Source organism: Malassezia vespertilionis, chromosome 2 (assembly GCF_029542925.1).
Source record: "Malassezia vespertilionis chromosome 2, complete sequence".
Classification (NCBI taxonomy): Eukaryota; Fungi; Basidiomycota; class Malasseziomycetes; order Malasseziales; family Malasseziaceae; genus Malassezia; species Malassezia vespertilionis.
The window spans coordinates 722,907-749,117 of NC_079248.1; the positions used below are offsets into that span (position 1 = coordinate 722,907).

The 26,211-nt window shown below is 62.3% G+C and overlaps 9 protein-coding genes across 9 annotated transcripts; 5 read left to right on the forward strand and 4 right to left on the reverse strand.

The window, feature by feature from the left end:
- Window positions 1-31: 31 nt before the first annotated feature.
- Window positions 32-2,710, reverse strand: MVES1_001180 (uncharacterized protein; the record flags this gene model as incomplete). Its single annotated transcript, XM_056206032.1, has 1 exon — window positions 32-2,710. One exon carries the CDS (start codon window positions 2,708-2,710, stop codon window positions 32-34), a length of 2,679 nt encoding a protein of 892 aa, XP_056062007.1.
- An 89-nt stretch (window positions 2,711-2,799) lies between these two features.
- On the forward strand, window positions 2,800-5,166 carry MVES1_001181 (uncharacterized protein; the record flags this gene model as incomplete). Its single annotated transcript, XM_056206033.1, has 1 exon — window positions 2,800-5,166. One exon carries the CDS (start codon window positions 2,800-2,802, stop codon window positions 5,164-5,166), a length of 2,367 nt encoding a protein of 788 aa, XP_056062008.1.
- Window positions 5,167-7,163: 1,997 nt separating this feature from the next.
- Window positions 7,164-7,900, forward strand: MVES1_001182 (uncharacterized protein; the record flags this gene model as incomplete). Its single annotated transcript, XM_056206034.1, has 4 exons — window positions 7,164-7,397; window positions 7,424-7,651; window positions 7,678-7,782; window positions 7,808-7,900. 4 exons carry the CDS (start codon window positions 7,164-7,166, stop codon window positions 7,898-7,900), a joined length of 660 nt encoding a protein of 219 aa, XP_056062009.1.
- A 104-nt stretch (window positions 7,901-8,004) lies between these two features.
- On the forward strand, window positions 8,005-8,910 carry MDM12_1 (Mitochondrial distribution and morphology protein 12; the record flags this gene model as incomplete). Its single annotated transcript, XM_056206035.1, has 1 exon — window positions 8,005-8,910. One exon carries the CDS (start codon window positions 8,005-8,007, stop codon window positions 8,908-8,910), a length of 906 nt encoding a protein of 301 aa, XP_056062010.1.
- Window positions 8,911-8,925: 15 nt separating this feature from the next.
- MVES1_001184 (uncharacterized protein) lies at window positions 8,926-11,920 on the reverse strand (the record flags this gene model as incomplete). Its single annotated transcript, XM_056206036.1, has 2 exons — window positions 8,926-10,622; window positions 11,017-11,920. 2 exons carry the CDS (start codon window positions 11,918-11,920, stop codon window positions 8,926-8,928), a joined length of 2,601 nt encoding a protein of 866 aa, XP_056062011.1.
- Window positions 11,921-12,006: 86 nt separating this feature from the next.
- GPI11 (Glycosylphosphatidylinositol (GPI) anchor assembly protein) lies at window positions 12,007-12,888 on the forward strand (the record flags this gene model as incomplete). Its single annotated transcript, XM_056206037.1, has 1 exon — window positions 12,007-12,888. The coding sequence occupies one exon, from the start codon at window positions 12,007-12,009 to the stop codon at window positions 12,886-12,888; it is 882 nt and encodes a 293-aa protein (XP_056062012.1).
- A 77-nt stretch (window positions 12,889-12,965) lies between these two features.
- On the reverse strand, window positions 12,966-14,765 carry MEX67 (nuclear mRNA export, poly(A)+RNA binding protein; the record flags this gene model as incomplete). The annotated part of the gene is made up of 1 exon (XM_056206038.1): window positions 12,966-14,765. The coding sequence occupies one exon, from the start codon at window positions 14,763-14,765 to the stop codon at window positions 12,966-12,968; it is 1,800 nt and encodes a 599-aa protein (XP_056062013.1).
- Window positions 14,766-14,887: 122 nt separating this feature from the next.
- TAO3 (Cell morphogenesis protein PAG1) lies at window positions 14,888-21,679 on the forward strand (the record flags this gene model as incomplete). Its single annotated transcript, XM_056206039.1, has 1 exon — window positions 14,888-21,679. One exon carries the CDS (start codon window positions 14,888-14,890, stop codon window positions 21,677-21,679), a length of 6,792 nt encoding a protein of 2,263 aa, XP_056062014.1.
- Window positions 21,680-21,807: 128 nt separating this feature from the next.
- On the reverse strand, window positions 21,808-26,154 carry LYS2 (L-2-aminoadipate reductase; the record flags this gene model as incomplete). Its single annotated transcript, XM_056206040.1, has 1 exon — window positions 21,808-26,154. One exon carries the CDS (start codon window positions 26,152-26,154, stop codon window positions 21,808-21,810), a length of 4,347 nt encoding a protein of 1,448 aa, XP_056062015.1.
- Between the last annotated feature and the right edge of the window lie 57 nt (window positions 26,155-26,211).

Sequence of the window (26,211 nt, forward strand, 5' to 3'; positions counted from 1 at the left end):
TTATTGATTCGTTATCATGCACCAACCTATTCTATTCTACATTCGACTCCAACTGTGCGCGCGTATCCCTCGCTATTTCCTTCACATTCGCATCGATATCATCCACCAAGTCCCGTAATAATACATCGTACCCAAACGCACGCAGACGGGCGGCGGCGCGCTCCCAAACAGACTCTGCTGCATCCTCGGCGTCGCGCGCGGCGCGATAACATAAATTATAGCCGCAGCGTACGCCGGCCTCGCGCACGGAAGCGCTCTTGTGGCGCAGGAAAAAACAAAGCGCGTCCATCGTATTGGGGCGGCTAATCAACAGCTCGCGGTGTTTCCAACCACCAGCGGCAATGTTGACGAAAATGTAGGCGGCCTGCTCAGTGGCGCGGTCGCCGCCTTGCAATGACCACACGGCTTCCTCGACCGAGTCCAGCAAATAGGTTTCGCCCAAGTGCCCCAACGTGAGATCTACATTGGCACAACCATCGCCAAGTGCGTTGGACGACGTGAGATTGCGCACAATGTTCAGTGCTTGCTCGCGGATGCATGTGTCTTGGCTGCGCAGCAGTTTTGCAAGGTGATCCCAGCCTACCAACGCCATCAGTTTTTCCCGGAACGGCGGGTCGCTCTCCCACACTGCATTTTTGATGGCCCAGAGCGCATTAAAGCGTACGTGGCCGCGAGGACTGCGCGAGAACCTGGCGAGGCACTCGAGGCCTTCGTGCATAACAAGGTACTCTTTCATCGGGCTGAACTTGACCAGCATGTTGCATATAGTCCCGATGACTTCCGTGTGGATCATGGCATTGTCCTTCTCTTTGAGAAGGCACAGCATCTTTTCCGCCACGCCAGCGTCCAGCAAGCTTGTGCGGAGGATGCCGACTGTGCGGCTCAACACACGTACGAGTCTGCACGCTGCAAGCTGCACGCCAAGTGCGGATGCAACCAGCGAAGGACGCACAATGCCGGCGAGAAACAAGGGACAGCAGTCGGCGACGCGGTGGCGCATTGCATCGCTGCGCACAGCAAGCGCGGCCAGTGCAGTCAGGCAGCCTTCGTGCAGTCGCACCACAAGCTCATCCTTCGACAAACTCGCGCTGCCTTTTGCACCCGCACTTGTCACGACAGGGTTCGTATTTTGGACAATGCCAGCAAGAATATCAACGGCAGAAAACTCGTCAGCGGCCATTTCCTGCAGCACTGGGCGCTCGCGCACCAACCGCGCAAGCGCAAAGCATGCTTGAACTTGGACGGCGCCAGCGTGCTGCACCAGTTCCATGATCCCAGCAAGCAGCTGCGTCGGTGCCATGCCGTCCAGTTGGGAGACACAGCACAGCGCATCAAGGCGCACTGCAGGCGTGCGACTATTTGCGAGATTGAGCAATATGGCAGAAATGAATGTGCCCGACACGGATGTGGATACGGCGAGCTGTGCCTTGGTCGCCTCGTTGCTTGCAGCCAAGAGCTCGTAGAAAAGCCACAGAATGGCCTCCTGTGCTTGCGCGCTGTGCAACTCGGCGGCGGATAAAAAGCACTGGACTGCGCCCGTGCCCGCTGGCAGTGCATCCACCGGAAATGGACTCTCGCGTGCAGAAAATGCGAGCAATGCGGCACACCGCCGCGCAATTTCCTCGCGTGGCGTTGCAAGCACGGGCGCCGACTGCCGCGCCATGCGAAGGCGCGTCGTTTCAGGCGACGACTGGTAGTGCTCTACGCCAGCGACGGTGATGCAGCTCCCGAGCACCTCGCCGACCATTCCTGCAGTCGTGAGCGCCTGCGCTCGCGACGCAACGGCGTGCGAGTGCACGCCAATGCCAGACCCCAGTGCATTAGGAGAGGTGGGTGTGGGAAAGCGGGACGTATCGCATTCATGGACCATGGCTCGTGCAAACAGCACCGAGCCCAGCAGCAGGCGCAAATGCCGCGGCGCAAACACGAGCGAAATGGCGCTGCGGCACAGCCAGTTCAGCGCTGCAAACGGCTCCAGTTGATCCAGAATAGCTGCTTCTTCCATGCCTGCCTGCATCGCGTGGGGAACCGAGAGCAGCTGCGTGCTTTCGCGCAGGCGCGCTGCTTTGAGCATCGGTTCCTGTGCACCCGCATCCCCGCCACACACTTCGCCGGCCGCAGCAGGGAACCAGCGCAAGAGGATTTCCTTCCGGATCGACACGCACGGCGGCCCTGCCGAGTTCCAGGAAGTGTCCTGGCGCAGCGAATGCTGCACCGGGCGGTTTTCAGGGAGCGCCGAGTTTCGCGTGCCAGTGTGCTCCAGACCTGACATGGACGCAAAGCCCCAGCCACTTCCAATGCTCCAGCGTGGCGAGTGGCCAATCTGGTCAGATACAGAGCACATGACAGCCCGTAGTGCACGCAGCGCCGCTTCCAATGCGCGCATGCGCAGGTACGCTGTGGCGCCCGCGGACGAGTCTGACGCCTCGGCTAGCCGTGTAATCAGAGTAAGAAGTAAATATGGCACATCTGCACGCAGAATCGCCAGCAGTGTCGCGGGCGTCGCATTCTGCGCGACGGACCCGACGCAGTTCGCGGCGAGAATACGCATTTCCAGCGCCGCGGCGTGCAGCGGCGCGACGAGCAGCGAGGCCAGCCACGCTAGCCGGCCCTGCTGTGCAAGACGCGACTTGGCCGCGCGGCTACCGGTGACGCTATTAATCGTCTTGCGCAGCTCCGCCGTGAGATCATGCTCATGCAAGTCCGCCATCAAGGCTGCCGTCGCGCCCCAACGCATGGACACGGCAAGATCACGTGCAAGGTGCGCAGCCGCGCGCCGGCGCCAGCGCGAGCATCGCCATGGGACCTGCGCAGCGCCGCACATGGTTCGATGCGCTTCCTGCGCATCCCATTTTTGGGCAAGATGCATCGGATGGTGCGGGGCAGGATGCTCGTGCACAGCTGCTTGCGATGCGCGGCACAGACTTGATTGCAGTGGTGCAAAACGAGGTGCGCATCACAAGTCTCGCACAGGCAAAGCGCGCGCTGAGCGACGAGCGTGGCGAGGCGCTGGCGTACAAGGTGCTTACCGATCCACTGCTTGATTTCACTATCTGCCAAGTACTTGTGAATCCTACCGGGAAGCTGCTTGCCGTTGTGGGCAAGTACAGCATAGTGCTGTTTGCCCTGCCTCGCCGGGGGTACATGAAACAAGTCGGCGCGCGCGTGCGCACAAAGGCGGTGCGTATCGGCGCATACTACCACGATTCACATGGGTGTGGACCGATTGCGCAGTGCGCATGGCACTTGCTTGGGCGCGAGGGTGCGAGCTTGGTCGTGCTCACCGAGGACGCTATTCTGCGCGAGTACGATGTAGGGCGCGATGCGGACGAGCCGCAGCAGACAATAGCCTGTCTGCCGTCTGCATCCGCATTGCATACGCGCGCCATGTTTTCCGCTGACGACGACGATGGCGCATGTGCGGTTGCGTTCGCGTTCGGGAACGACGACGCGGCGAGCTGGACGATGCGCGATGCAGATAGCAGCACCGACGGAAGCGCATCGCCGATGCCAAGCTGGGCACTGCTGAGCGTGTTTGTGCTTATGCGCAACGGCGACGTATGGTGCATTTGCCCGTTTATGCCCAAGTACGCGAGCATGCCCCGCGTCTTTGTCGAGTCGCTCGCCGCGTGTGAAGCGCAAGACGGCGCGGAAACGTGTCCTATGCGCGCACGGTACCTGCACGACCTGTGCCGGCAATTTTCCCATGCCACGGAGGCAGCTGAGCTGAGCACCACCACGGGCGACGTATCTTTCGCGTCCTGCCCAGAGCATGCGGCAATGCTCGACGTAGTATCGCCTGCTAGCGTCGCACATCGCGTCATGCCGCAAGGTCCTTTTTTGCTGCGCCCTGCGCCTGTCGAGCTGAATGACGACGTGGCACCTGTTGCTTCCGGCCTCTTTTTCGCACAGATCCGCGCGCAAGCCGCAAGTACCGCGCCGCTCGACATTTGCGGTATTGCGTTCTGCGACGGCAGCATCCAGCTCTGCATTCTCGCCGAGCCCACTGTGCCGCGCTGGGCGACGCAAACAGCGGCGGAGCCTCCGACGCTGGTTGTGTACGAGAGCATCGATTTGGGGCTGGACAAGCATTGCGCGTACACCCAGCTCCAGGAAGCGAATGCAACTGTGTTTGTCAAGGACCCACTATACCCCGATACCGTCTTTGTCACACATGCATTTGGCGTGCATTTGATCGATATGCGCCCGTGGACCGTCGCGCTCCTCGATGCGGTTGGCAACGACGCGCCGGACGCTGTGTCGCGTGTGATTGCCGACGCAAAAAAGAGCGTCGTTGTGCCGCTAGTCGAGGCTCAAGATGCACATGGATTTGCACAGGTTGTTGGCGCAGTGCTGATCAACGATGTATACCTCTCCTACTCTTTCCTTGCACTTACCGCCGCTGCACAGCTTGTGGCTGTGGAGTTGGGGCTGCGTGTGGACACACAAGCTGACGTGTGCGCTCCTACCGATGCGCTGTACACATCGCTACTCGCCGAGACGCCGTTTGCGCCTCCCCGTGCTTTTGCAGCTCCGTTGAGGAGGGTCGACGCGCCGCGTGAAACCATTTGCGCCACGCCCAGTGCACTGCGCACGTTTGGCAAATGCGCCGAGCAAGCTCGTACAAACATGCGCGACGTCGTCAACGCCGCAAACGAGGTCCAATCGCGCGTTGCGTTGCAAATGCGCGAGATGCAGCGCCAAGTTGCACAGCTAGATAACATTGTGTACCGCGTCCAGGCGCTCGGCAGCGGCGACGTGAATCCTTTGCACGCGCGCGTCGAACGCATCCAGGAGGGCCAACGCGCAACGATGCGCCGCTTGGATACGCTGCTCCAGCAGCTTATGGATGAGCATCAGCCGCAGCTGTCGATCTACGAGCGCCGCTGGTTTGACGAGCTGCAGCGCATGGCAAGCGAATTTGGCGTGGGCGATACCAAACGGGCAGCCGCACATGAGCAGCTCAAGAAGCTCGAGCACCAGCTACATGTGCTGCGCCCGTCGTTTGCTGTGCTCGCTGCGGAACGTGCGCATACGCTTCCGGCTGACCAGCGTCTCGGCACGCAGCAGCTACAGCGCGTAGAGACATTGCTCGTACACGAGTCTACTGTACTCGCGCAGGCACGTGCAAAAATCCAGCGCCTGCAGCAGGCAGTGGGGCGTTGAGTCATTATTGTGCTACGAATTCGTTGCGTGGGTCGGGCATCCACTGCTTTTCTGTAGCCAGGTATCGATGCATGTGTGGTGGAATACACACATGCAGTCCAGCCGAGCAACCTTGTCGTTGCTCGCAAACTCTTCCATACAAATAATACATTCTTCTCCAATCAGCACCGAAGTGGGCGTAAGAAATGAAGACAAATAGCGGGTCCTTGTGGTGCGCGTCGGCCTTGCGCCGCCCTCGATACATTGCTGCGTGAGTTATAGGGATACGTACCATAATGTGCGCCTCGCGCACTGATTCCGTCTGGAGAGCACGCAGTGGCATTTCACACACAGGGCATTCGCCCAGCGCGCTAGCGCTGCCAGTGTCAAACACCGCGCGCTGCCTCGGCTGCGATCCCCGCACAAGCCTAAACATATTGGCAAATACCGATGCATCACTGCACTGCTCTGCGCGGGGCTGCGTGGTGTGCACGACAAGGTTGTATGCATCCACGCATATATCACAAACGCGCGACGAGCCAGACTGTTCGGAGCGAAACATTTCCGGTACCGCAGGATCAATCACAAGATCAGATGCAAGAAGATGTACGCGACTTTGCGAGCATGCATCGCAATAGATCTGGCCGCAGCGTCGGCAGTGGTGCCTGCGGAAAAAAAAGGTAAAACGTCGCTCGCACTTTCCGCACGTTCGGACGTCCATGTCGTGCTGCCAGCGGCCGACGCTACGCGAGGCAAGCTCAATAGATGCCGATGCAGAAGATACACTCGAGCCTGCTTCTTCGTTAGTGGGCGTGCTTCCAACGTAGCACTCGGCGAGAGGCATGTGTGCATATATATCTGGGTCGCGTGCAAACGTCGCTAGCATCCGCGTGGTATGGTGCGAATCGGTGGCAAGCTCCATATCAGGTACATTGGACAGCTGGCGGTCATTTTGAGTAAAGGAGGGTATTGATTCGCGTAAGACGCCGGCGCAGTGTGGTGGCGTGTCCGAAGAGGGAGTAGTATCAGTGGGTCGCTTCGCCACACCAGTAGATAATGGCGTCAGCGGGGCAGTTGAGTCATCTCGCGCACAGTTGCTCTGTGCGCCGTGACCATCGTCCGGTTCGCTATCCAATGGCATAAGCGCCCGCGAAACAAGCAGGCTTTGAGGAGAACGTGCCTGGCAGTGCCGACGTTGTCAGTCTTGTACCTCCACCCCAGTGTATTACCTCAGCAAGCGTGGCGGCGGCGAGGGGCACTGCAGCTACAGAATGAAGGCAAGGCGCAAAGGTGCGCTGTTTCACACAAGCCGCAACCTACGTACATCAATGATGAACCGCGCATATTTTCGTATGGTTAACGCCAAGCGCTAGTCCATGTATACATAGAGCTACTACCTAAACAGCAGCAAAAAGCGTGTCCGTCCAACATTGCTTATGCAGTGGCAGAGGCGCGAGCTTCGCGAAGAGCCTTCTCAGATCCATGCTTAGCATAGCGCTGGTTGCGCAAGAACTTGGGGTCAACCTACTTGTTAGTACATGCGCAATACAGGCACAGGTGACGTAGTGCGTATGCATTCGCGGTTAAGACATAGCCGATGCTTGTACTGTAGCACAAACAAGCTGCCAGTGCAAAAAAAAATGGTTCGGCGCAGAAATTCGACGCGCAAACCAAGCGCATCCTCTCTACTGCACCGTTCCCGGGAATGCATACGCAGCTACGCCAAACCTGCTCACCAATACGTACACCGCGCAAGCTGGGATAACGGTTAGTCTTAGGCTTCTTAATACCGTTGCGGTGAGCCTTTCGCGACTGGTTGTGATTCGTGTGGTTCTTCGACTTCGCCCTGTACTGTCAGCACCAACAACAAGCTACACACATCTTGGTCGGAAAAGGTGCGGAGGCAGGCGCTGCGCGCAGAGAAAATCCCTGGGAATTTGCCGCAGCAGTTTTGTCACGTGATCCCCACGCGATGCCGCGTGGAGACACCAACATGGCCCAAAGCGACACGCAACGGCATGGCGGACGTTGTGGAGCACGCCGCGTCGGCGGGGACCGAGAATGTGCGCCTGGAGCGGATGCGCGAAGCGCTGAGCAAGTTTTTGGAGTTTATTGATTTGAAGGCCAAGTACGTCGTGCACACTGCTCACCGCAGTGCAAAAAACTTTGCTGTATCGCTGCCGGACCTCGACGAAGTCGCGCTGGAGAAAGTGCGGCTTCTGTTTGTGCAAGACTTGAAATCAGAGATCAGGGTGAGTGTTTAGGAAGCTAACGAAAGAACGATTTGGAGCAGCTTGTTACGAAATACGACCTACGCGCGCGCCTGGACGAATTGGAACTGCTCACCAGCGAGGCAGACGAGCGGCAAAAGCGCGATTATGCCCCTCATGCGTCAGAGCTCAAGGATGTGTGGCGTCCTGATCTTGATATTTCTACAGCGATACGTGCGCGCGTCGCGACCGAACAAGAATCGCGGATCGCTGCGCTGGAGGAGGAGCTTGCTGAGGTGCGCTTCAAAGTGACTTACGCAAGCTTTACGCATCGAATGCCGAGTCGTACGCGCGAATCGAGGCGTCCGAGGCACATATTCATGCTGCGCAAGAGCAGGTCTCTGTATCGTGCGCTATGCTCGACAAGGTACGTTTGTCGTCGCTTACCAAAGCTGCTTGCCTCTGTGGCGCTTTCAGATCAGGGGAATGGGCGTTCAGTGCATACTATGATGGATGCACTCATTACTGAGCTGGGCCCTGCATAGTAACTGTACCATAGCCATGGATTTGTATTGTGTATGTACGTCTTCGCGGCGCGGCTTGGCAAGCCGCGCCTTCTCCGCCCTCGCTCCTCCACATTGCCACACCCATGTCTGTCGACCTCGACTGGAGCCTGCTCACCCAGGATCTAGCGGAGAAGCTGCGTGAGCGGATAAACGAGCTACTTCCTGATGTACCGCTCCCAGACTTTGTAGGCCCACTACATGTACATACCCTCGAGTTTGGGCACGATCCTCCCGAAGTGGAGCTCGCGCACCTCGGCGATGTTTGGACGCAATTCCGGGACGGCGTCGCTGCGGCCCACCGTGCCGAGGTCTCTCTTCCTCCAACCTCCAACGCAATGCCGATGCGCCTGCGCACTTTTCGTCACTACGAAGGCGAGCAGCCTACCTCTGTGAACCCCGACACCGAGTATACCTCTGAATACGGTGACGACGATTCCCTATGCCGTTGGAGCGAGACGGACTCTGAACCGGGACACCCGGTGCATGCATCGCAGTGCGCAGAAACAGATGAGCACAACGTGAGCTCTGAAAACAGCTTGCCATCACTGCAGGCGCATTTCCGCATCCAATGGCTCACCACAAGCATTCGCGTGGTGCTCACTACCTCGTTGCAAATGTACCACGGCGGCACCAAGGTCATGTGCTTGCCGATGACACTTGCACTTACCGGCATGGAGCTCCTTGGCCAGCTCATCCTTGCTTTGGACGGCGGTGAGCGCTGTGTGCACGTATGCCTCGCCCAGGACGACGCCCAACTTGCCGAGGAAGGCAAGACGCCGGAGCGTGCCGATCCCTACGTACTCTTGCACATGCGCCACAAAGCAATGCGGATCATTCCCTACATGGCGTTTGACAGCCGCGTCGGCGAGCCAGTCAAGCACGTCTTGCAGAATGTGGGCAAAGTCGAGCGGTTTGCAGGCGACGTGCTCCGCCAGCTTCTCGACACCGAGCTCGTATTTCCCAACTTTTACACACTCTACTTGCCATAGCGATACCCATTCATGTTAACGAAGGCGGGGCGTGCGTGAAAAAAAACCGCGGCGCTGTGTCTCGTCGCGGCGCGCGTGGTCGTGCAGATAGTCGCTCGTCGCGCGCACATCGTCGTTCTTTGCGCGCGAAAGGTACATGCGCGCGATCGATTCATTCATCTCGGGAACGGCGTCAAGCATACGGCGCAGCGCTGCGTCAAAGTCAGGGTCCGTATGCGGCTGCGGCAAAGACTGCACACGGCGCGGCGAGCCGAGCTCGGGTGTCGGCAGTCCCATACTCGTGCCGACGCCTGGGATGCCAAGCCCATGCGTCGGCCCTGCGTCGGCTGCAGACGTCTTTGGCGCGCGTGCCAGCGGTACCTCTTGCGGGGCCTGCAGCTGGGTGCGTGCGCGTGGCGTCTGTGCAAGCGGCGTTTGCGCGAGTGGTGTAAAGAGGGACGAAGTGTCGCGTGTTTTTTTGGTGCTGCGCCGTGCCAGTGTGCCCAAGAAAGAAGGCGCAGCGGGCACGCGCGGAATGGCTTCTTGGATACGCATCCAGCCGTAGCCTGCTGCGCCTGCTGCGCCGCGCATCGCTGTTTGTGCGTCGTGGCGCACAGTATCGCGTGCTGCAGACAAGCTGATGCCTGCGTGTGTTGGCTGGGCAATGGCGGGCGAAACGGGCGCATGACCGCCTTCGTGCTGTGCCTTGTGTACTTTGGCAAGGAGGGGATAAGGAATATTAGCCGGCAGCGGCAGCGCTGGCTTTTCTGCGGCATGGAGCTCGGTGTCCGTGGCCGGCGATATGGACGTGGCGAGGCGTGCGAGCTGCTCGGCCTGCAAGTGTTGCATTAGCGCTTCGGGCGCTTTGTACTCCTGCTTGCGTATCGCACCGATCCATGCGCCGAGGTGCGTATCGCAATCTAGCAAGTCCTGTGACGCATTCGCAAATAAATGCGCGCGCTGCTGGAGCGAGACCGAGTCCCAATTCAAGTTTGCCGAGGGATCGAAGCTGAGCGGCCACCATACTGTTTGGCCATACACTTCAATCCTGGGCCCCTGCACGAGCGGTGGCTCTGGCGTTTGGGGCCCTGGCCGAGGTGCGCGGCTTGGCGGGGGCGTTTGCTGGATGCTTGGCGGCAATGCTGCATCGGTGGGCGGCAGGAGCGAGGCGAGACTGGATGGGCCGTCGGCGGCGCGGTACAGCACCTGGACATTGTCCAGCGCAGGCATCGGCGCGCCAGCATGGGGATCGTCCAAAGGCATTTCGTCCAGGCCCAGATCGGCCATGGCCGAGGCAAACGTATCGGTCAAATCTTGTAGAGGACTGGTAAAGGTGCTCTCGGAGCGTGGCAGTGCGTTTGATTGCCGCTCGTGAAGAGACGGCAAAGGCGACGTGTCTCGAGACAGCAAATCTATCTCGCTCGGTGCAGAACGCCGAGAAAAATCGGACTCGTCGTCGGAAGTGTACGCGGATTGCGACGATGCCTCGGATGGCGATGCGGGTCGCGAGGTGCTTGCTGGTGTGTGTACGCGGTGTTCATAAAGCTTCACAGGCGCTGGGGTGCCGAGCTCTGTTTCAGCTGCGGAGGGAGAGGATGCAAGGAAGGGCGTGGTGGGAGGAGACATATTTTCGGAGGCAAGCACATTCGAAGCGGGTCGAGCGACGTGCGCATCCTTGGGAGGGCGCTCGGGCGTAAAGAAAGCGTTGGGAGACGGTGTGCCGCCGGTGTGCGCTGAAGCATGGGAAAGGGGTGCTTTGGGCGAGTACGGTACGTTCGGCGAGCGCATTGCACCGGCACTTGTTCCGCTCGAGCTTGTTGCCTTTGGGCTCGTGGCCTCGGCATTCGCTCCGCTCGGGCTCGTTGCCTTTGGGCTCGTGGCCTCGGCACTTGTTCCATCTGGGCTTGTTGCTTTTGGGCTCGTGGCCTCGGCACTTGTTCCATCTGGGTTTTTTTGGGTTGGCCTAAAATTGCTCTCTGGGTGTTTTTGGTTGTACTTTTTTGGTTTTTTTTTTGGTGGTGTGGCCGGGGCTTGTTGCCTTTGGGCTCGTGGCCTCGGCACTTGTTCCATCTGGGCTTGTTGCTTTTGGGCTCGTAGCCTCGGCATTCGCTCCATCTGCGCCCACACCCCCAGCACTCGTTGCGCCAGCACTCACGTCCCCTATAGTCACAGCACTGGCGCGCACACCGCCCAGCAATGTGCGCGCTTCAGATGCGTCGACAGGGGTTCCGACACTGCTAGGACCCGGCACCGCATCCTGCTCCAGGTGCACACCCCACGACGCTTGCATAGACATGGGCCGCTTACCACTCGCGTCGTCCTGCTCGGCCGTACCCGCCTGCAAGGCTGCAGAGTGCGGCACGGGCGAGGAGAGAGTGCGTGCATCGAAGGAAGTGTGCTGGAATACTGTCGAGTCGGGTGTCTGTGCATACTCTGCAAGCACATCGATACTCACCTCCGACTCGGATGCAGACGACGGCGTCGCGCACATGTTGAGCATCGGCGAACCCAGGCCGACCCGCTCAGAGTCCGCTGCCTGTGCACGCAGCGCCGCAATGCCTAATCCCTGCGTATCGATGTCGTCCAGCATATCCGGGCGCCGGTTACGCCAGGTACTCTGTGCCCGCACCGGGCTATCCAGCCCGGATGTCGGCGTATGTGAGTCGTTTGTCGTGCTCCCGGGGCTTTTCCGGCCAAGGCGCAGGCTGTGTGCGGACGAGTCTGATAGCCCCGACGCCGCGCGAGATCGATAAATGGCGCGGTGGCGTTGCAGCGACACCGAACGTGTTTTTGAAGCATCGCCCGGCTCTGTAGGCACGGGCGATGCGGGCGACCGGGGCAACGCTGCGCACGAGCTTGCGTTGGACAGTGCGTCAGAAGGCGACCCGCGCGCTGGCGACGCAATCGACTGCGCCGCTTCCGATAGACCTGTTATGAACGGCGCTGCCATATCTTCCGTCTCTGCCAAGGCAGAGTAGCTTTGCTCCAGCGAGTCGGGCTCTTCGTTTGGCGCGAGCGAGCCGTGTTGCATCGTCGGCCGTATGTGGAGAGCGGCGGTGGGCGCCACCGACGCGTGGCCACGGCTGACTAACCAACGTTTGCATGCCGCCCACTGCCATGCGCACAGGCGTTTGGCCAGGGAGGCATGCGCTGCAGGCCGTGCTCATGTACGTGGTGCTGCAGCCTACGCTCCTGCTTCTTTCGGTGGTAGACTTTGCACGTGTCTTTCCCGCGAGCGGCGAGCGATCGCTGCCTATCCAGGTAGTGCTGCTCGCGTCCAAAATATTGCGGCCAGGCGCGCGCGGCGCGGGCGAAACGTTGGGGGATGTGCTTGTGTGGGAAAGTGTGCTTGCTTTGCAAGGTGTGCTGCTTACGCAGGCATGGTTTACGCTGCGTATGTCGGCATGGCACACCATGGCGCAAGGCCACGAGCTGCGCGAAACGAAATCGCAACTGCACGCGCGCCGTATGCCATTCCACCAGCAGCTCGAGCACATGGTGTTTTCTTCGACGTCGCTGCCGATCCTCTGGATGGCCGCGCTTGGCGGCATTGTGCTGGGCGGTGCGCCTGTGCATACCGGGTACCTCGGCACCGCCGTGCTCGCTGCGTACATCGCCTTGCTTGCGCTTTGGCCCGTGGTGCACGTACTTGGCGCGCCGCCATCGCAGGAATGGGCGCAGCTGCTTATGGCGCCGTGGTCGGCGTCGCCGCGCGCTGTGCTTGCGTATGTCCCGGCGCTAGGGACGTGCGCTGGCGCCGTGCTGGGCTCGGCTGCGCTCGCGCTCGACTGGGGCAGGGCGTGGCAGACGTGGCCATTGCCGAGCGTGTACGGCGCGCTTGCCGGGCTGCTCGTAGGGAATGGTGTGGGGCTGCTGCTGAGTATGGGAAAAATGTACGGCAGCGCGCTTTTTGCGCTGCCGCCGCCGCCGCCGTCGAACGAGGCACCGAGCGCGCCGTTGACGCGGAAAGAAAAGCGGCGGCGAGCGAGGCAGGCGTAGCAAGAAAACGTATTGAGCGCAGCGTGCGCGAAGTGTGTGATGGTCTACGACAGCGCAAGAGCGCTCCATAGTTTTGTCTATGTAGGTACAAAAGCCGTTGCAGGGATCGCGTGCGAGGCCTGCAGCGCACTGAAATTCGCGAGCGCGCGCGCGGGATCCCACGCATTGTCGGCCAAGCATTGCACCGCCATGGGATACAAGAGCCGCGTCTGTGCGGCAAGTTGCAGTGCAAGTGTGTGCTGCTCCGGGGAAATGTTGGGAAATGGCTCCTGTGACTGCAGGTAGGCAGGAAGGGGGCCGGCGGCCGGCGCGTCGGGCGCTACGTTGGGCCCGGTGACGGGCCCGGTGGGCAGCGTGTCGGGCGCCCATGCTGCGGAGCTCGAGTAGTGGCGGATGGTGAGCGTATCCGAGACGATCAAGCATGGCCAGCCGTGCTGTGCGGCTTGCGAGTCCGGCGCGGTGGGTGCAACGATAAATACGCGGTCAAAAGAGCGGAGTCCTTGGGAAGGTGCCTCGCTAAACTCGCCGTGCACACTGATGAACAGGAGCGCATCTGGCTTTTCTGTGGCGCTTGTCTGTGCCTGCACATCGACATTGGGAAGCACCCAGGCATCTACGACAAACTTGGACGCGTCGTGCAGCGGGTGCGTCGTGTGGGGCAGCCGCTGCTGGAACGCTACAATAGCGCGGCTGCCCTGGTGCAGGGTGCGGAGCAGTGCTTTGGCGGTGTGCGAGCGAAGGATGTTACGCGAGCCGAGCGCAATGTAGCGGTCGAGCACGAGCTCTTTTTGATGTGGCATGGTATGCATCAGCCGCTGTGCACGAGCACGAGGCGGCGGACTGGAGTTGAGACTGAGGGAGAAGAGTGCATGTTCGCTGTAAACGGGCGCAAGCAACGCGCGGTCCTGGTCGTAGCGCGCAAAAAACAAGGAGAGAAACTCGGGCACGACCTGGGCCGCGTCCCCGTCAATGAATCCCGGCTTGGTTTGCAGCGGAAAGTTGCGCAGTGGTACCTGCGCCGCCTCTGGCCCTGCCTTTTTCGATGCGCGCCCGCGGAAGAGCTGGGAAAACCCGTGCTCGACGCTCGAGACGGGCTTCATGTCGAGGATGCGGAGCCCGGGAAACTTGGCAAGGACATCGCGTCTGTACCCATCCTCGTTGCCAGCATCGACTGCATTCTGCTGCATGGGATTGCTGATCAGTACAAGCTCCTGGAGCGCGTCGAGCCCGTGCTTTTTCGAGGCGAGCACGTCCAGATCGCGCGCCCAGCGCAGCTCGTTGCGCTCCAGCGACAGGTTCGCAAGCTTGGGCAGGTACTGTGCAAGACTTGACAGAGGCTGCAGCGTGCTCAGACCATTCCCCGCAAGAGAGAGCGTAATCATGCTCGGAAACATGTCCCCGCTAAGCTTCCATATCGCGGTGCCGATATCGCGGTGCGCGCCCGGCGCGCCCGGCGGCCGTATATTCGCAGCAGCAAGGATGGGATCATCTTGCATGTTTTCCAAGTTGAGCAGGCAATTCGCAGCGTCCCAGCGCGACTGGAGGAAACCACGGAGCGTCTCGACGACATTCGTCTGCGGCGCAACGTCTTGGACAGCGCCGATCGTGTGTGCGCCCAGCGATTTGTTTCGTCCGTGCGCCTGGTTCGCAGGACGCGCAAGGCTGTTGATGTTCACGCCGCGCTTCGGCGGCCTGCCGCCGACGGGGCCCGCGGCGCTCCGTGCGGTTTTTCGCCGCTGCGCGCGGCTCTTGGCCGTATCTTCCTCGTCTATCGGCATGCGCGCTGTACTTGCGTCCTTCTGCTCGTCCAACGCAAGTCCTGCTCCACGCAGCGCGCCCCCAATCAGTGAACGCGGGCGCTGCGAATGCCTCGGCATCTTGGTGGTGGTTTCGTCGCTCTGCCGCCACGAAAATGCTTACGAATGTGTACAGCCTCCACGTGTGGAGTTGTGGAGGGCTGCGCGCGGCAGTGCTCCTTCTGCTGTGTGGGGCCGCTGCGATGGACGCAGAGTCCCAGGTGGTGATCCCTGACCTGGACGATGAGAATTTACTGGATGGATTTGAGATAGACTATCCGAATGGGATTCATAGCCCCAGTGGATCGCAGGCCGCGGGCCGCATGTCGCCCTTTGCCGACGATGCATTCTCGCCCAGCGGCCTGTTCCGCACTGCGCCACGCACGCGCACGGGCGGGTCAGGCTCGATGCAGTACGACGACAGCGCATCGATCATATCGAAATCGTCGTTTCGCTTTGGCGGCTCGATCTCGAACGCGATGCATTCGCCCACCAGGGCAACGGAGCGTGGTCCTACGACACCCTTCTCCTTCCCGGTAAAGAAGCCGTCGTTTGCGTCGCTGCGTGCGGCGATCAAAGGACAGTCGACGCCCAACAAAGACGTGCCGGACCCCATGTCCCCGTCATTCTTCGCGCCTGCGCTTGAGCAAGAGTCGCGCCGCGGCGCACGGACGGTGCCGCACGATATTACAGCCGTTTCTTCGGGCCTTGCACAGGCTACAGGCATGCGAGGCACCTCGCGCTGGCACAAGAAATCAAGCAGCCAAACGAGCGTGGCGCCAACGGAAGCGGATGTATCGCTGGGCATCACCATTCCCTCGCGCAGTCCTTCGCGTGTACGGCCCATGCATGCACACCATGGCTCTGCGCTTTCCGAGTACTCGTTGGACGGCTTTAGTATGGCCTCGCCCGCGAGTGCGTGCGGCGCGCAAAGCGCCGACGGGCTTTCTTCGCCCTACCGCGACACGCCCCCTGCTCCCACTGACGCTGCTGGCCAGCTGCGCACGCCCATCGTGCTGGCGCTTGAGCAAGTCGTGCGGCGCTTTGCCGCCGCCGCGAGTCGTGCGTTGGACGCGGTGATGTATGCGAGCCACGACGAGGAGCTCTTGCGCGTCCTCTTCCCCACAAGCGCCGATGCCGCCGTGTTTGACGAGGTGCTCGGCGCATTTTCGCACATTGCGCAGCACAACAGCGCGCTCGTAATTCGCCATCTGCTCTCCTGGCGCGCGATGGCCATGGACCAGGGCCGCGCTGTAGTACGGCGCCAGCCGAGCGAGTCGACCATCAACAGCGCGTCGAGTGGCTCGGACGACGCATTGCAGCGGCGCAAGGCGCTCACCGTCACCTACTTGGTGTGCCGTGCACTGATACGCGCCGTCCCGCCGCGCTCCACCGATTTGAGCGATGCATTCAGCGAAGAGTTCCTCACGCTCCTCTTTCAGCTCCTGCACCTCTGCTCGATCGAGCGCGAGAACGAGCGCGGGGGCTTGACGCGCCTGCACGCGACGCTCCAGCAGCACTGCTTTGATACCGTGGCGCGCCTCCTTGGCGAGCTATCGCGCGTCCGCCTGCAGCCCATCGGCGCCCACTTTCTCTCGATACTGCAGCAGTCCGGCGCGATCCATGTCACGCGCGATCGCGAGCTACTCACGGAAGCGGCGATCCTCGGCATGCGGTACATGCGCATCACCGTGTACCCCATGGAAGAGTTTGAGCAAGGCGCGGAGCTGTTTGCAGCGCTCAGCCGCTTTTTCGCAAACTCGCACGGCTACCGCATCAAGCGCGCGTTTGCGCGCGTCTTGTGCGCGATGCTCCTGCCGGTAGCCAAGACGGCGTCTGCAGAGCTGCACCACCCCCTCTGGGTGAATGCAGTGGCGGCACTGCTCCCCAAAGCCCAAAGCATGGCCGGGAGGAACCGGTACTGGAACGTTGCGTTTCCCCTCTGGACCGCTGCGCTGTGCGCCGCACCCCCCGACACGCTGCTCGCACAGTGGAGCGCGTGCCTCGACATGGGCCACGCGCGCCTCAAAGAGCGCAGCAGCCGCGCGACTGTGCTCCAGTGCGCCACGCAGCTCTTTTGGGCCTATTTGTTCCGCTGCCACGAAGGCACGAATCCGACCACGCGGCGTTTGGATGCCTTTTTCCACGCATGGCTCCCGTCGCAGCGCGGCGGCATTGCGCCCTCGGACACGCACTTGGATCCGTACGTGGCCATGCTCCACTACGCACTGTACCGCCAGTTTGACTATACCAAGCCCCTGCTGCTCGCGCTGCTGTGCCATGCCGTGCTCGAAAACAAGTCGGTCGTGCACCAGCCCGAGATTTTGCAGCCGACCAAGATGCGCATCGCAATTCGCGCCATTGCACGCACGCTGCACTGCTACGTAGAAGGCGAAACGCCCTCTTTTCCGCTTACTGACGACCCCACAAGCCTCGCCATGCTCGCGCCCATCTCCCAGGGCGACGCGCCGAGCGCCCCGATCGCCTTTCCGACGGCGCCCGCGCGCGACGCACAAGCGACATTCAACGAGCTCATCAGCCAGATTGCGCTGATCAGCGACTACCAGGTAAAAGACGTGAATGTGTTTGACGTGCGTGTGCCCATCGCGCGCGGCACAAACGTCCCGGCCACCCCCGGCGATAAAAGTGCGCAGGACCGCGAGCACTATGTGCTGCGCACGCACGCACACGGTGCATTTACCGTGGTCTATCCCCGCGAGCAGCAGGCGTACATGGATCTGCTGCGCACCTGCTTTGATACCTGGCCGCGGTGCTTTTCTTCCGCGCTCACGCTTCCCACGGTCATCTCGATGCTCTTCCGCGCGCAGTACAGCGCCGAGCCCGCGCTGCAGCGCGCAAGCGCCGCGGCGCTCCTGCGTATCGCCCACGCCGACCCACTCAACGTCGTGCGCGCGTACATGCGCTGGGCCTTTCGCCAGGACGGCTTTGTGTGGGAGCTTGTGCCGCACGCCGACGTGCTCCTGGAAAAGATGGTACAGAGCGCGCGCTTGTTTATCGAGCTCCTCGATACTTGGTGGTCGCACTACAAGCGCGCCGAGCAGGACGGCCAAGCGCGCGAGACGCTCGACGAGATCGAGGCGTGTGCCATGTACCTGCTCTGCACGCCCCATGCTGCGCTCCGCGACCAGGCCATCACTGTTTTGCGCCTGGTCACCGTCATCCACCGCGAAACGGGCGACGCGCAAAAGACGCTGCGCATGGTACACTTCCTCGAGCAGGATGCCTCTGCGTACCTCGCTGCCGACGACGCCGAGCTCGGCGCGTCGCAGCGCGCCAAGATCGAGCGCTGGCGCGCGCCGGTGCCGCTGCACCACCTCGCCGTCGCGGCTGATACACTGAGCCACTCGCTCTGGCTGCACGCCTGGCCCCGCGTCCTGGCTGACTTTGCAGCCGCGGCGCCCGATACCACGGCGCTATTCCACGCACACGTCGCGAGCCGCATCCGCGGCATGGACCAGCAGCTGCGCCAGCATCCGCCGCCAAGCGACTCGATCGTGCGCGTGTTCTGGAGGACATACATCATCTCGGTGTGTGCGACGGCGCCCGCGGACGGCGCGCAGCTCATCACCATGCTCGTGCCCTACCTCGACGATGCACAGCTGCGCAGCACCGTCGCCACTGCGCTCGGCTGCGTGCCGCAGCCGCTGTACATTCCTCTTCTCGAGGCCATCGGGCCACAGGCGATGGCGTGGAGCGCGACGTGCATGGAGATCGCGCGCATCTTCTTCCTCACCGCACCGCGCATGCCCGCCGAAGCCGCGAGTCACGTCCAGATTTGGATCCAGCACACGCTCGGCCTCCTGCACACCGAAGGACCCGCGCTCGAGGTGTGCCAAATGCGCCGCTACTTTAGCGCGGTCCTCGCGCAGTACCTCGCCGTGCTGGGGCCACGCATGGACGCGTGCGTTTCCTTGGAGATGCGCGTGCATCTCTTTCCCATGGTCCACGACTGGTGCACGATCGAGCACGGCTCGCGCCTCGCCGCACAGCTCGCCGCCGCCGCCGAGCACACCGACGTGCAGCACCGCGAGCAGGCCATTGTGCAGCAGCGCCAGCAGCTGCACGTACTGGCCATGTACGCCGAGCGCGCACTCGCCGCGCTCTGCGCGGGGCCGCTGGCCAAGGACGACCTCGCTTTTGATACCCCCGCCGTGCTCGCATGGATCGGCACGCTGCTAGCGTCGCCGCATCCCACGTCGTGTGCGCGCGGCCAAGACACCGTGCGCGCGATGCTCTTGCACAACCCCGGCTACGCGCCGCTCCTCGACGGCGTCCTTGCGCAGTCGTACCGCGACATCGGCACGCCCAGCGCGTCGCGCACCATGTTTGCCGTGCTTGCGCAGGAGCGCGGCGCACAGCTGCTGGATGGCCAAGCGCTCGCCATTGCCCTCGTGCAGCTGGGCCACGCCGAGGCCGCGATGCGCGCACACGCACTTGCCCTGCTCGACGCGCGCGCGCCGGCACTTGCGATGCCGCACGCCGTGCGCGCGACAAGCGCGCAGCCCTCGGCATACCTCGACGCACAGCGCGCCATTGCGGCGCTCGCGGCCGAGCACCACGCGCCCGCGCGCGAAGCGATTGTCGGCGAGCTTGTCGTGCGCATGGCCGAGATGCCGCACGGATCGCACGGGCCGCTCCTGTCTGTGCTCGCGCCGTGGCTTGCACACACGCCACTCTCCCTTGCGCCGCTCGAGTCCGTGTCGGAGGAGAAGCCGTACGTACAGGACACCTCGCTGCACCTCTTGCCGAGCACCTTTGCTCTGCTCACGAACCTGGCCACGCTCACGCTGCTGCACTGCAGCGACTACCCCATGCAGGTGCGCACGATTTGGGAGTATCTGCTCGGGACGTCGCACCGGAACGCGAGCGTGCTGACCTCTTTTCTTCTCCACAGCACGCTCCACTTCCAGCACACGCGGCTCCTTGCCACCGCACAGTACATTGTAGCGTGCATCGACGAGAAGAACATTCGCGCGGCGCTCCTGTCCAATCTGTGTGCGCACCTCGCGCCGAGCGCCATGATCGTCCAGCGGGGAAGCCCTGTGGTCGCGACGCCGCCCACGTCGAGCATCGCGCGCATCGAGCGCCACATTCCCGCGCAAGCGGCCGTGCTCTGCCCCGCGCTCGTCGCCTTTCTCTTGCTGAGCGAGTGTGTGTCGCACGACGACGCACTTATCGCGAATCTTCCCCGCGTGCTCCACGTCCTGTGCGTGCACCTCGACGGCGTCCCCAACGGACTGCAGCGCGCGGTGCGCCACGCCGCCGAGCAGATCCTCCGCGCGGCCGGGCAAAACAATTCCGCGCTCCACGCCGCACTCGCGGCCGTGCACGAGGCCATGGCGCACAAGGAGGCGCCCGCGCGCCAGCACGTCGTCCACGCGCTCCTCGCACTGGGCGGGCCGATGCTGCGCGAGACATGGGGCAAAGAGGCGCTGCACTGGGCCGCGACGTGCCCAGTGCGCCGCGCCGCGTGCTGTAGCTTTGAGGTGCTGCGCGCGCTGCACATGCCTCTGCAGCCGCCCATCTTTGCCGAGCTCGTCGCGCGTCTCGCCGGGACGATTGCGAATGCCAGCGTGGAGATCCAGGCGTACGCAATCCAAGTGCTCAACACGCTCCAGACCATGGCGCGGCACACCGACCGCCTCCCCCTTACCATCCTCGCGGGCGTTTTCTGGGCCGCATGCGCTGCCGCATCGACCACGGTCGAGGCCGAGTTTCCCATCGTCCTCACGCTCTTGAACACGGTGCTCGATCGCGCGGACTTGAGCGACCCGCGCACCGCGCATGTTCTCCTGGCGCAGCGCCCGCCCACCTGGGACGCCGCCACGCCGAGCCTGCAGCGCTTGATTGTGCGGGGAATGCGCAGCGAAATGCACAGCCAAGCATCATTCGCACTCCTCATCCGCTTTGCCAGTATCGACGCGCGCCTCGTCGCGCAGAATGTGCAGGAAGGTGTAGCTAATTTGCTTGCGGCGGGCCTGCCGTGGTGCATGCAGGCCGTGGAGCTGCGCACGGCCTGCACGCACGGCGCGGAATTTCACTCGCTCGAGCCGGCCACCGTCGACGCGTTCGGCAATGCACTCGCGCACCTCGCCGAGCTTGCGCAACGGCCGGACATTGCGCGGATCGCAACCTCGATCGCGCGCGCGCGCTTTCGGAGCCACGAGGAACTCGCGCGCCAAGCGGCATCGTGCCTCGTGCACAGCGTCACGAGCCAGCAGGTGCATGCGACGCAAGTGTGCCGCTTGTTTCTCGATCTCTTGTACGGGAGCCACACGTGGGTGTCGCGCCAGACGCTGCGTGGCCTCTCGGCGTACCTCGCCGCGCTCCGCACGCACGGCGAAGACCAGGCGCTTGTGCCGCTCGGCGCACAGCTGATGGAGTCGCTGCTACGGCTGCTGAGCACGCCGCTTGCGCCGCTTGCGCTGCATGTGCTGGACGCGTCGCCATTGGCACACCATGCGCCCCACGAAGAGGCCGCGCCGCATCTTCGCGCGCCGCCACTCGCTGGGTGGGGCGCCGCAAGTGCACGCGAAGATGCGGTGCGCACGCGAACGAATATGCACGCACTTTCGTGCGCATGGGACGCCTCGCTCGACACGCAGCCCGAGCGGGCATCTGTTTCGGACGCGATGCCGAACGCAGCGCTGGGCGATTTGGCGTCGCAGCTCGACGACTTGGCGAGCTACTTTGGCCAGGACGATGCCGAGCATGCGGGGCCGCGGCATACAGAGCACGTCGCGAAAATCCTCGCGCGGTCGATGTATAGGACACGCGACTCGGTCTTGTTTGCCGCTGCGCCGCCGCCGCCGGATGCAGCGCCCGCAGAGACTTTCCACGGCGCGGATACCGCCAGTGGCCCAGCGATGCGCGCGCCTGACCCCGCTTCTCTCCCGCAAACGCTCCACGGCCCCTTTTGCGGCGGCGCGGAAAAAGACGATGCACCGGTGCTGCGGCACTGCGATTCGAGCTAGTTGGAGACGGGGTAGCAAACGGCCGTTGCTGTGCACGGCCTCTGCAGTATGTACTTGTGCTATAGACTTGGCGACCACGCGGCCCTTGGCAGCCATCGCCCCACACGCCATCCTACGTGCATCCCCGCCTAGTTCGCCGAGCCGCGGCCCACCGCCTCCAGCACCGCGTCGTTGGGCAGCGCCGGCAATCGCGCGCCATGTGGCGGCGGCGGCAAGAAACGGACAGCGACGAGCCAGGCAAAGTAGAGCCCCAGCATCCGTTCATCCACGCCACGCACCACATCCAGCGCGTTTGCACGGCGCAGGAGCGCCTCGGTATTCGTATCCGACAGCTCGGGCGACTTGGTCGATACCGGCAAATTGTCCAGGACAAAGTGCAAGAGGGGAAACAAGGCATTCGACGCGGCATTTTCGCCATCCTGCGCGGCGTTCAGTACATGATTCTCAAGCTGTGCACGCCACTCGACGTACTCGACGCGCTGGACGTCCCAGCCATACACAGCAAGTGCGCCCAAAAACGCATTGTACCGCACCGCGGGATGCGACGTGACGTGAAAGACAGTCGCGCCGGTCGCCGCACACCGTGGCAGACTCGGCGTCGCAAGCGCAGCAAGCGCGGTAATGCGCGCAACATGGTCAACAGGCACCATGTTCACTGTATTGTCCATATCGGGAATCAGCCCAAGCTGCACGGATCCTTTCACGAGGCGGAACAAAAAGTCGTCGGTGTTGGCCACACCCGTACGGCTATCGCCCACGACGTACCCAGGACGGACGATGGAGGCCTGCAAGCCGCGGTGTGCAGCGGCCATGACGAGACGCTCGGCAGCCCACTTGGACTGGCCGTAGCCACTGGTGAGGCCGCGTGCACTGCCATCGAGCGTATCCTGCTCACTCACCCCTTGGCCTTCGCTCAGCGCGTCCGACAAGCGAATATAGTGCTCGGTGTCGAGCGCCGAGGTGGACGAGACAAACGCAAGTGCTTTGGGCTTCCCAGTCGCACAAAGCTCTATCGCAGCAAGGGTGGACAGGACATTCGCCGCGCGCAGTCTTGCGTAGGGGTAGACCCAGTGCACAAGCGCGCCATTGTGCACGACCAAATCAGCCTCGTGCGCGACGCTGTCCCAGTCCGCGTCGCACATGCCGAGTTTCGGCGCTGCAAGGTCGCCGAGCACCGCTTTCAAACGGCCGCTCTGCACCCACGACGCATTCCACAGGCCACGCAGAGACAGGGCCTGCTCGATGCGCTGCAGCGCCGCCGCCGCGTCGTCGGCGCGCGCGTGAACATAGACCTTCTCGATGTGGTCCGCGCGCTTGTGCAGGAGATCGTAGAGCACAAAGGCGCCGAGGAAGCCCGTCGCGCCAGTCAGCAGCACGGTGCGGGGGCGTGGAGGAATGCTGGAGAAGGAGTGCGGCACTGCAGACAGGAGCGCAGCCGCGTCTTGGGCATAGTCCAGCTCGGCCTGCACCTTTTCCACCGAGCGCGCCGGCTCCAGAATGGTCTCGCCGCTCTTGAGCTTGTCGACGGCAGCAGCCAAAGCACGCACGCTCGGCGCCTCAAAGACGAGGCCGAGCGGCACATGCACGGCAAATGCCTGGCGCATGGCAAACACCAGGCGCGTCGCAAGGATCGAGTGGCCGCCCATGTCAAAGAACGACTCGTCCATAGGCACGGGCTGTGCAACCGCGGGGAGCAGCGTTGTCCACAGCGCGGCGATCGTCTTTTCAGCGGCAGATTGGGGGCCGGCGCCGCCAAAAGTGCGCTTGGACGTGGCTTGGGCAAGACGCTGGGCAAGCACAGTGTCTGGGAACGGCAGCGCCGGCTTGTCGATCTTGCCGTTGGGATTGAGGGGCATCTTGGCGAGGGGGACATAGAGCGTAGGCACCGAGTAGGTTGGTAGCTTCTGCTTCAGGTACTCGCGAATCTCACGGATAAGCATGCGGTTGCGTGTGATGCCGCGCAGAATCTCGCGCTGCTCTTGCGACGTGTGCTGCAAGAGCTCGGTCTCGCTCTCCGACTCGAACGCGGCGTCGGCGTTCGGGACAAAGTAGGATACAAGCACCTTTTCCTCGTCCTTGTCGCGCCGCACAAGCGTCACGTTTTCACGCACCGCGGGATGGCGCGAGAGATGCGTGTCAATCTCGCCCAGCTCAATGCGGAAACCGCGGATCTTGATCTGGTCGTCGGCACGGCCCGTGCATTCCACGATACCGTTCGGCATGTACCGTCCCAAGTCGCCAGTTCGGTACATGCGGTCGCGTGGCCCTTTCCAGAGGTCGGAGTAAGGCGTGTCGTGCAAGGTATCCTTGATGTGCAGGTCGGGCGCGAGCCAGTTGAACAGAAACTTTTCGGCAGTGACCTGCGGCGGGCCCAAATAGCCCTCGGCAAGACCGCCAGAGCGCACGTAAATCTCGCCCGTTTCGCCCACCGCGCACGTCTCTTGGCGGTCGTTGCGGTTCACAACAAGGAGCTGCACGTCAAGCATGCCCTCGCCGGCGGGCATCACATCTTTTTGGCGGGTAAGGAAAGAGGCGTCTTGGCTCACGGGGGGAATCGCAAAGTAGGACACCGCACGCTGCGTCTCGGTGGTGCCGTACATGTTGACGATGCGCACGTTTTTGGCGAGCGCTTGCAGGCGCGAGCAGTCGCGCTTGGTGAGGATGTCACCGACGAAAAAGGCATTCTTTAGGCATGGGATCTGTGCAGTGGCCTGGGCAGAGAGCAGCTGGCCCATCGCAGGCGTCAAGTGCGTAACGCTCGCGCCAGTAGCAGCCATCCACTCGGCGAGGCGCCCAGGCGTGCCGATATCTTCGGCCGTGGGAATGTGCAGCTCGGCGCCAAAAAAGAGCGGCGTGAAGATGTCGCGCTGGATGGGATCGTGGGCAATGCCGCTGAGCATTGTGAAGCGCGCGCTGCTGTCCAGGCCAAAGCGCTCGCCCATCCAAGGGAAAAAGTGCGTTAGACTATAGTGGCGCCCTTCGACGCCTTTAGGAATGCCAGTGGAGCCAGACGTAAAGGAGAGCGTCGCGATGCTGTCGGGGCCGAGAAGGACATCGGTCGAGGCGGGTGCAAGCGCTTGTGTCGTGTCCAAGACATCCACGCCGTCCACAGCGCCGCCGGTAAGCTCGCCGTTGGCGTGCAGTTCAAGCGCGGGAATCTCGACGCGCAAATCGAGCTCTTCCTGGATGCATTTGCGCACGGTTGGGTGGATCTTGCCGGCTTTTGCAAGCACAACTAGCGCGCGCGGCTTAGCGACTTGGAGGTAAATGTTCTGCCGCAAAGGAGGGTAGCCAGGATCGATTACACTAAACGTCGCGCCGGCCTTGAGCGTGGCAAGCACGGCAATCACCAGATCAATGCCGCGGTATGCATACACGGTCACGACCTCTTCACGCTGGACGCCGGCCTGGAGCAAGCGGTGCGCCACAACATTACTCGCACGGTCAAGTTCGCCGTACGAAACGGTGCGCACAGACGAGGCCGGCGGCGCCAAACTTGCCGCGTACTCCGAGCGGCTCTCGACAAGGCACCTGCGCTCGGGAAACGCTTTTGCGTTCTGCTCAAAAATGCTCGTAATGCTCCCGCGGTAGCCACACCAGTCGAGATCACCGGCAGGGTTGGGAAGCAGTGCGGCTTCTTCGGGAGTGCGCAGCACAATCTTGCCGATGGGCTGCAGCGGATTGTGTGCAGCAGACCGAATGAGCTGCGCAAGCTGTGCAAGCACGCCCTCGATGCGCTGCGCGGAAAACAAGAGCGCATTGTAGGCAATGTGCAGCGCTACTGGCTGGTACTGCAAACTGCGGAACTGCTGCGTTGGGGCGTGCGACGCTTGGATTTGCTCCGCGCCGCCCTCGGGGTCGACGGCGGTCTCGGGCGCAGTGACAAACAGAGACATGTCCGTAGTCAGGTTCGTCCGCTGCATAAAGCGGCGCACGTCCGTTCCTGTCTCGTCAAAGAAGCGCACGCGGAAAAGCGGCTGCATATCCGTGCTGCCGTCGGGCGCCCGTTCGTGGAGGTGGCGCTCCAGATCTTCGTACGCCACATTGTTGCGGATCGCCTCTGACTCTACTGCCTGGACACGCCTTGCAACTTGCCAAAACGTATCGTTGGGATCCATGGCGATGCGCAGCACAAGCACACCGCCGGTACTCGGATCGTTGGACGCGATCAGAATGTCGGTGTCGCCCGTGTACCGGTGGATCAGGATAACTAGTGCAGCAAGTAGCAAATGGCTCACACGCACGCTATCGTCCACGCTCGCATCGTCGGCATCGTCGAAGCGCGAGTGTGACTCGGCCTTGTCCTCATTTTCGTACAGCGCCAAACGTGCAAGGGCTTTGCTTATCGGTGCGGGCAACGTCGCTGATTTGATCGCATGCACGGCGCCTGTACCGGAGGGACGGGGATAATCGGTCGGCAGTGCTAGCCGCGGCAGATTCTGCAGCTGGCGCGTCCAGAACTCGAGCTTGCTCATGCGCGATGGCAAAGCCGCCGCGCCGCGTTGGACTCTGGTCACGTGGTAAGGACCCCA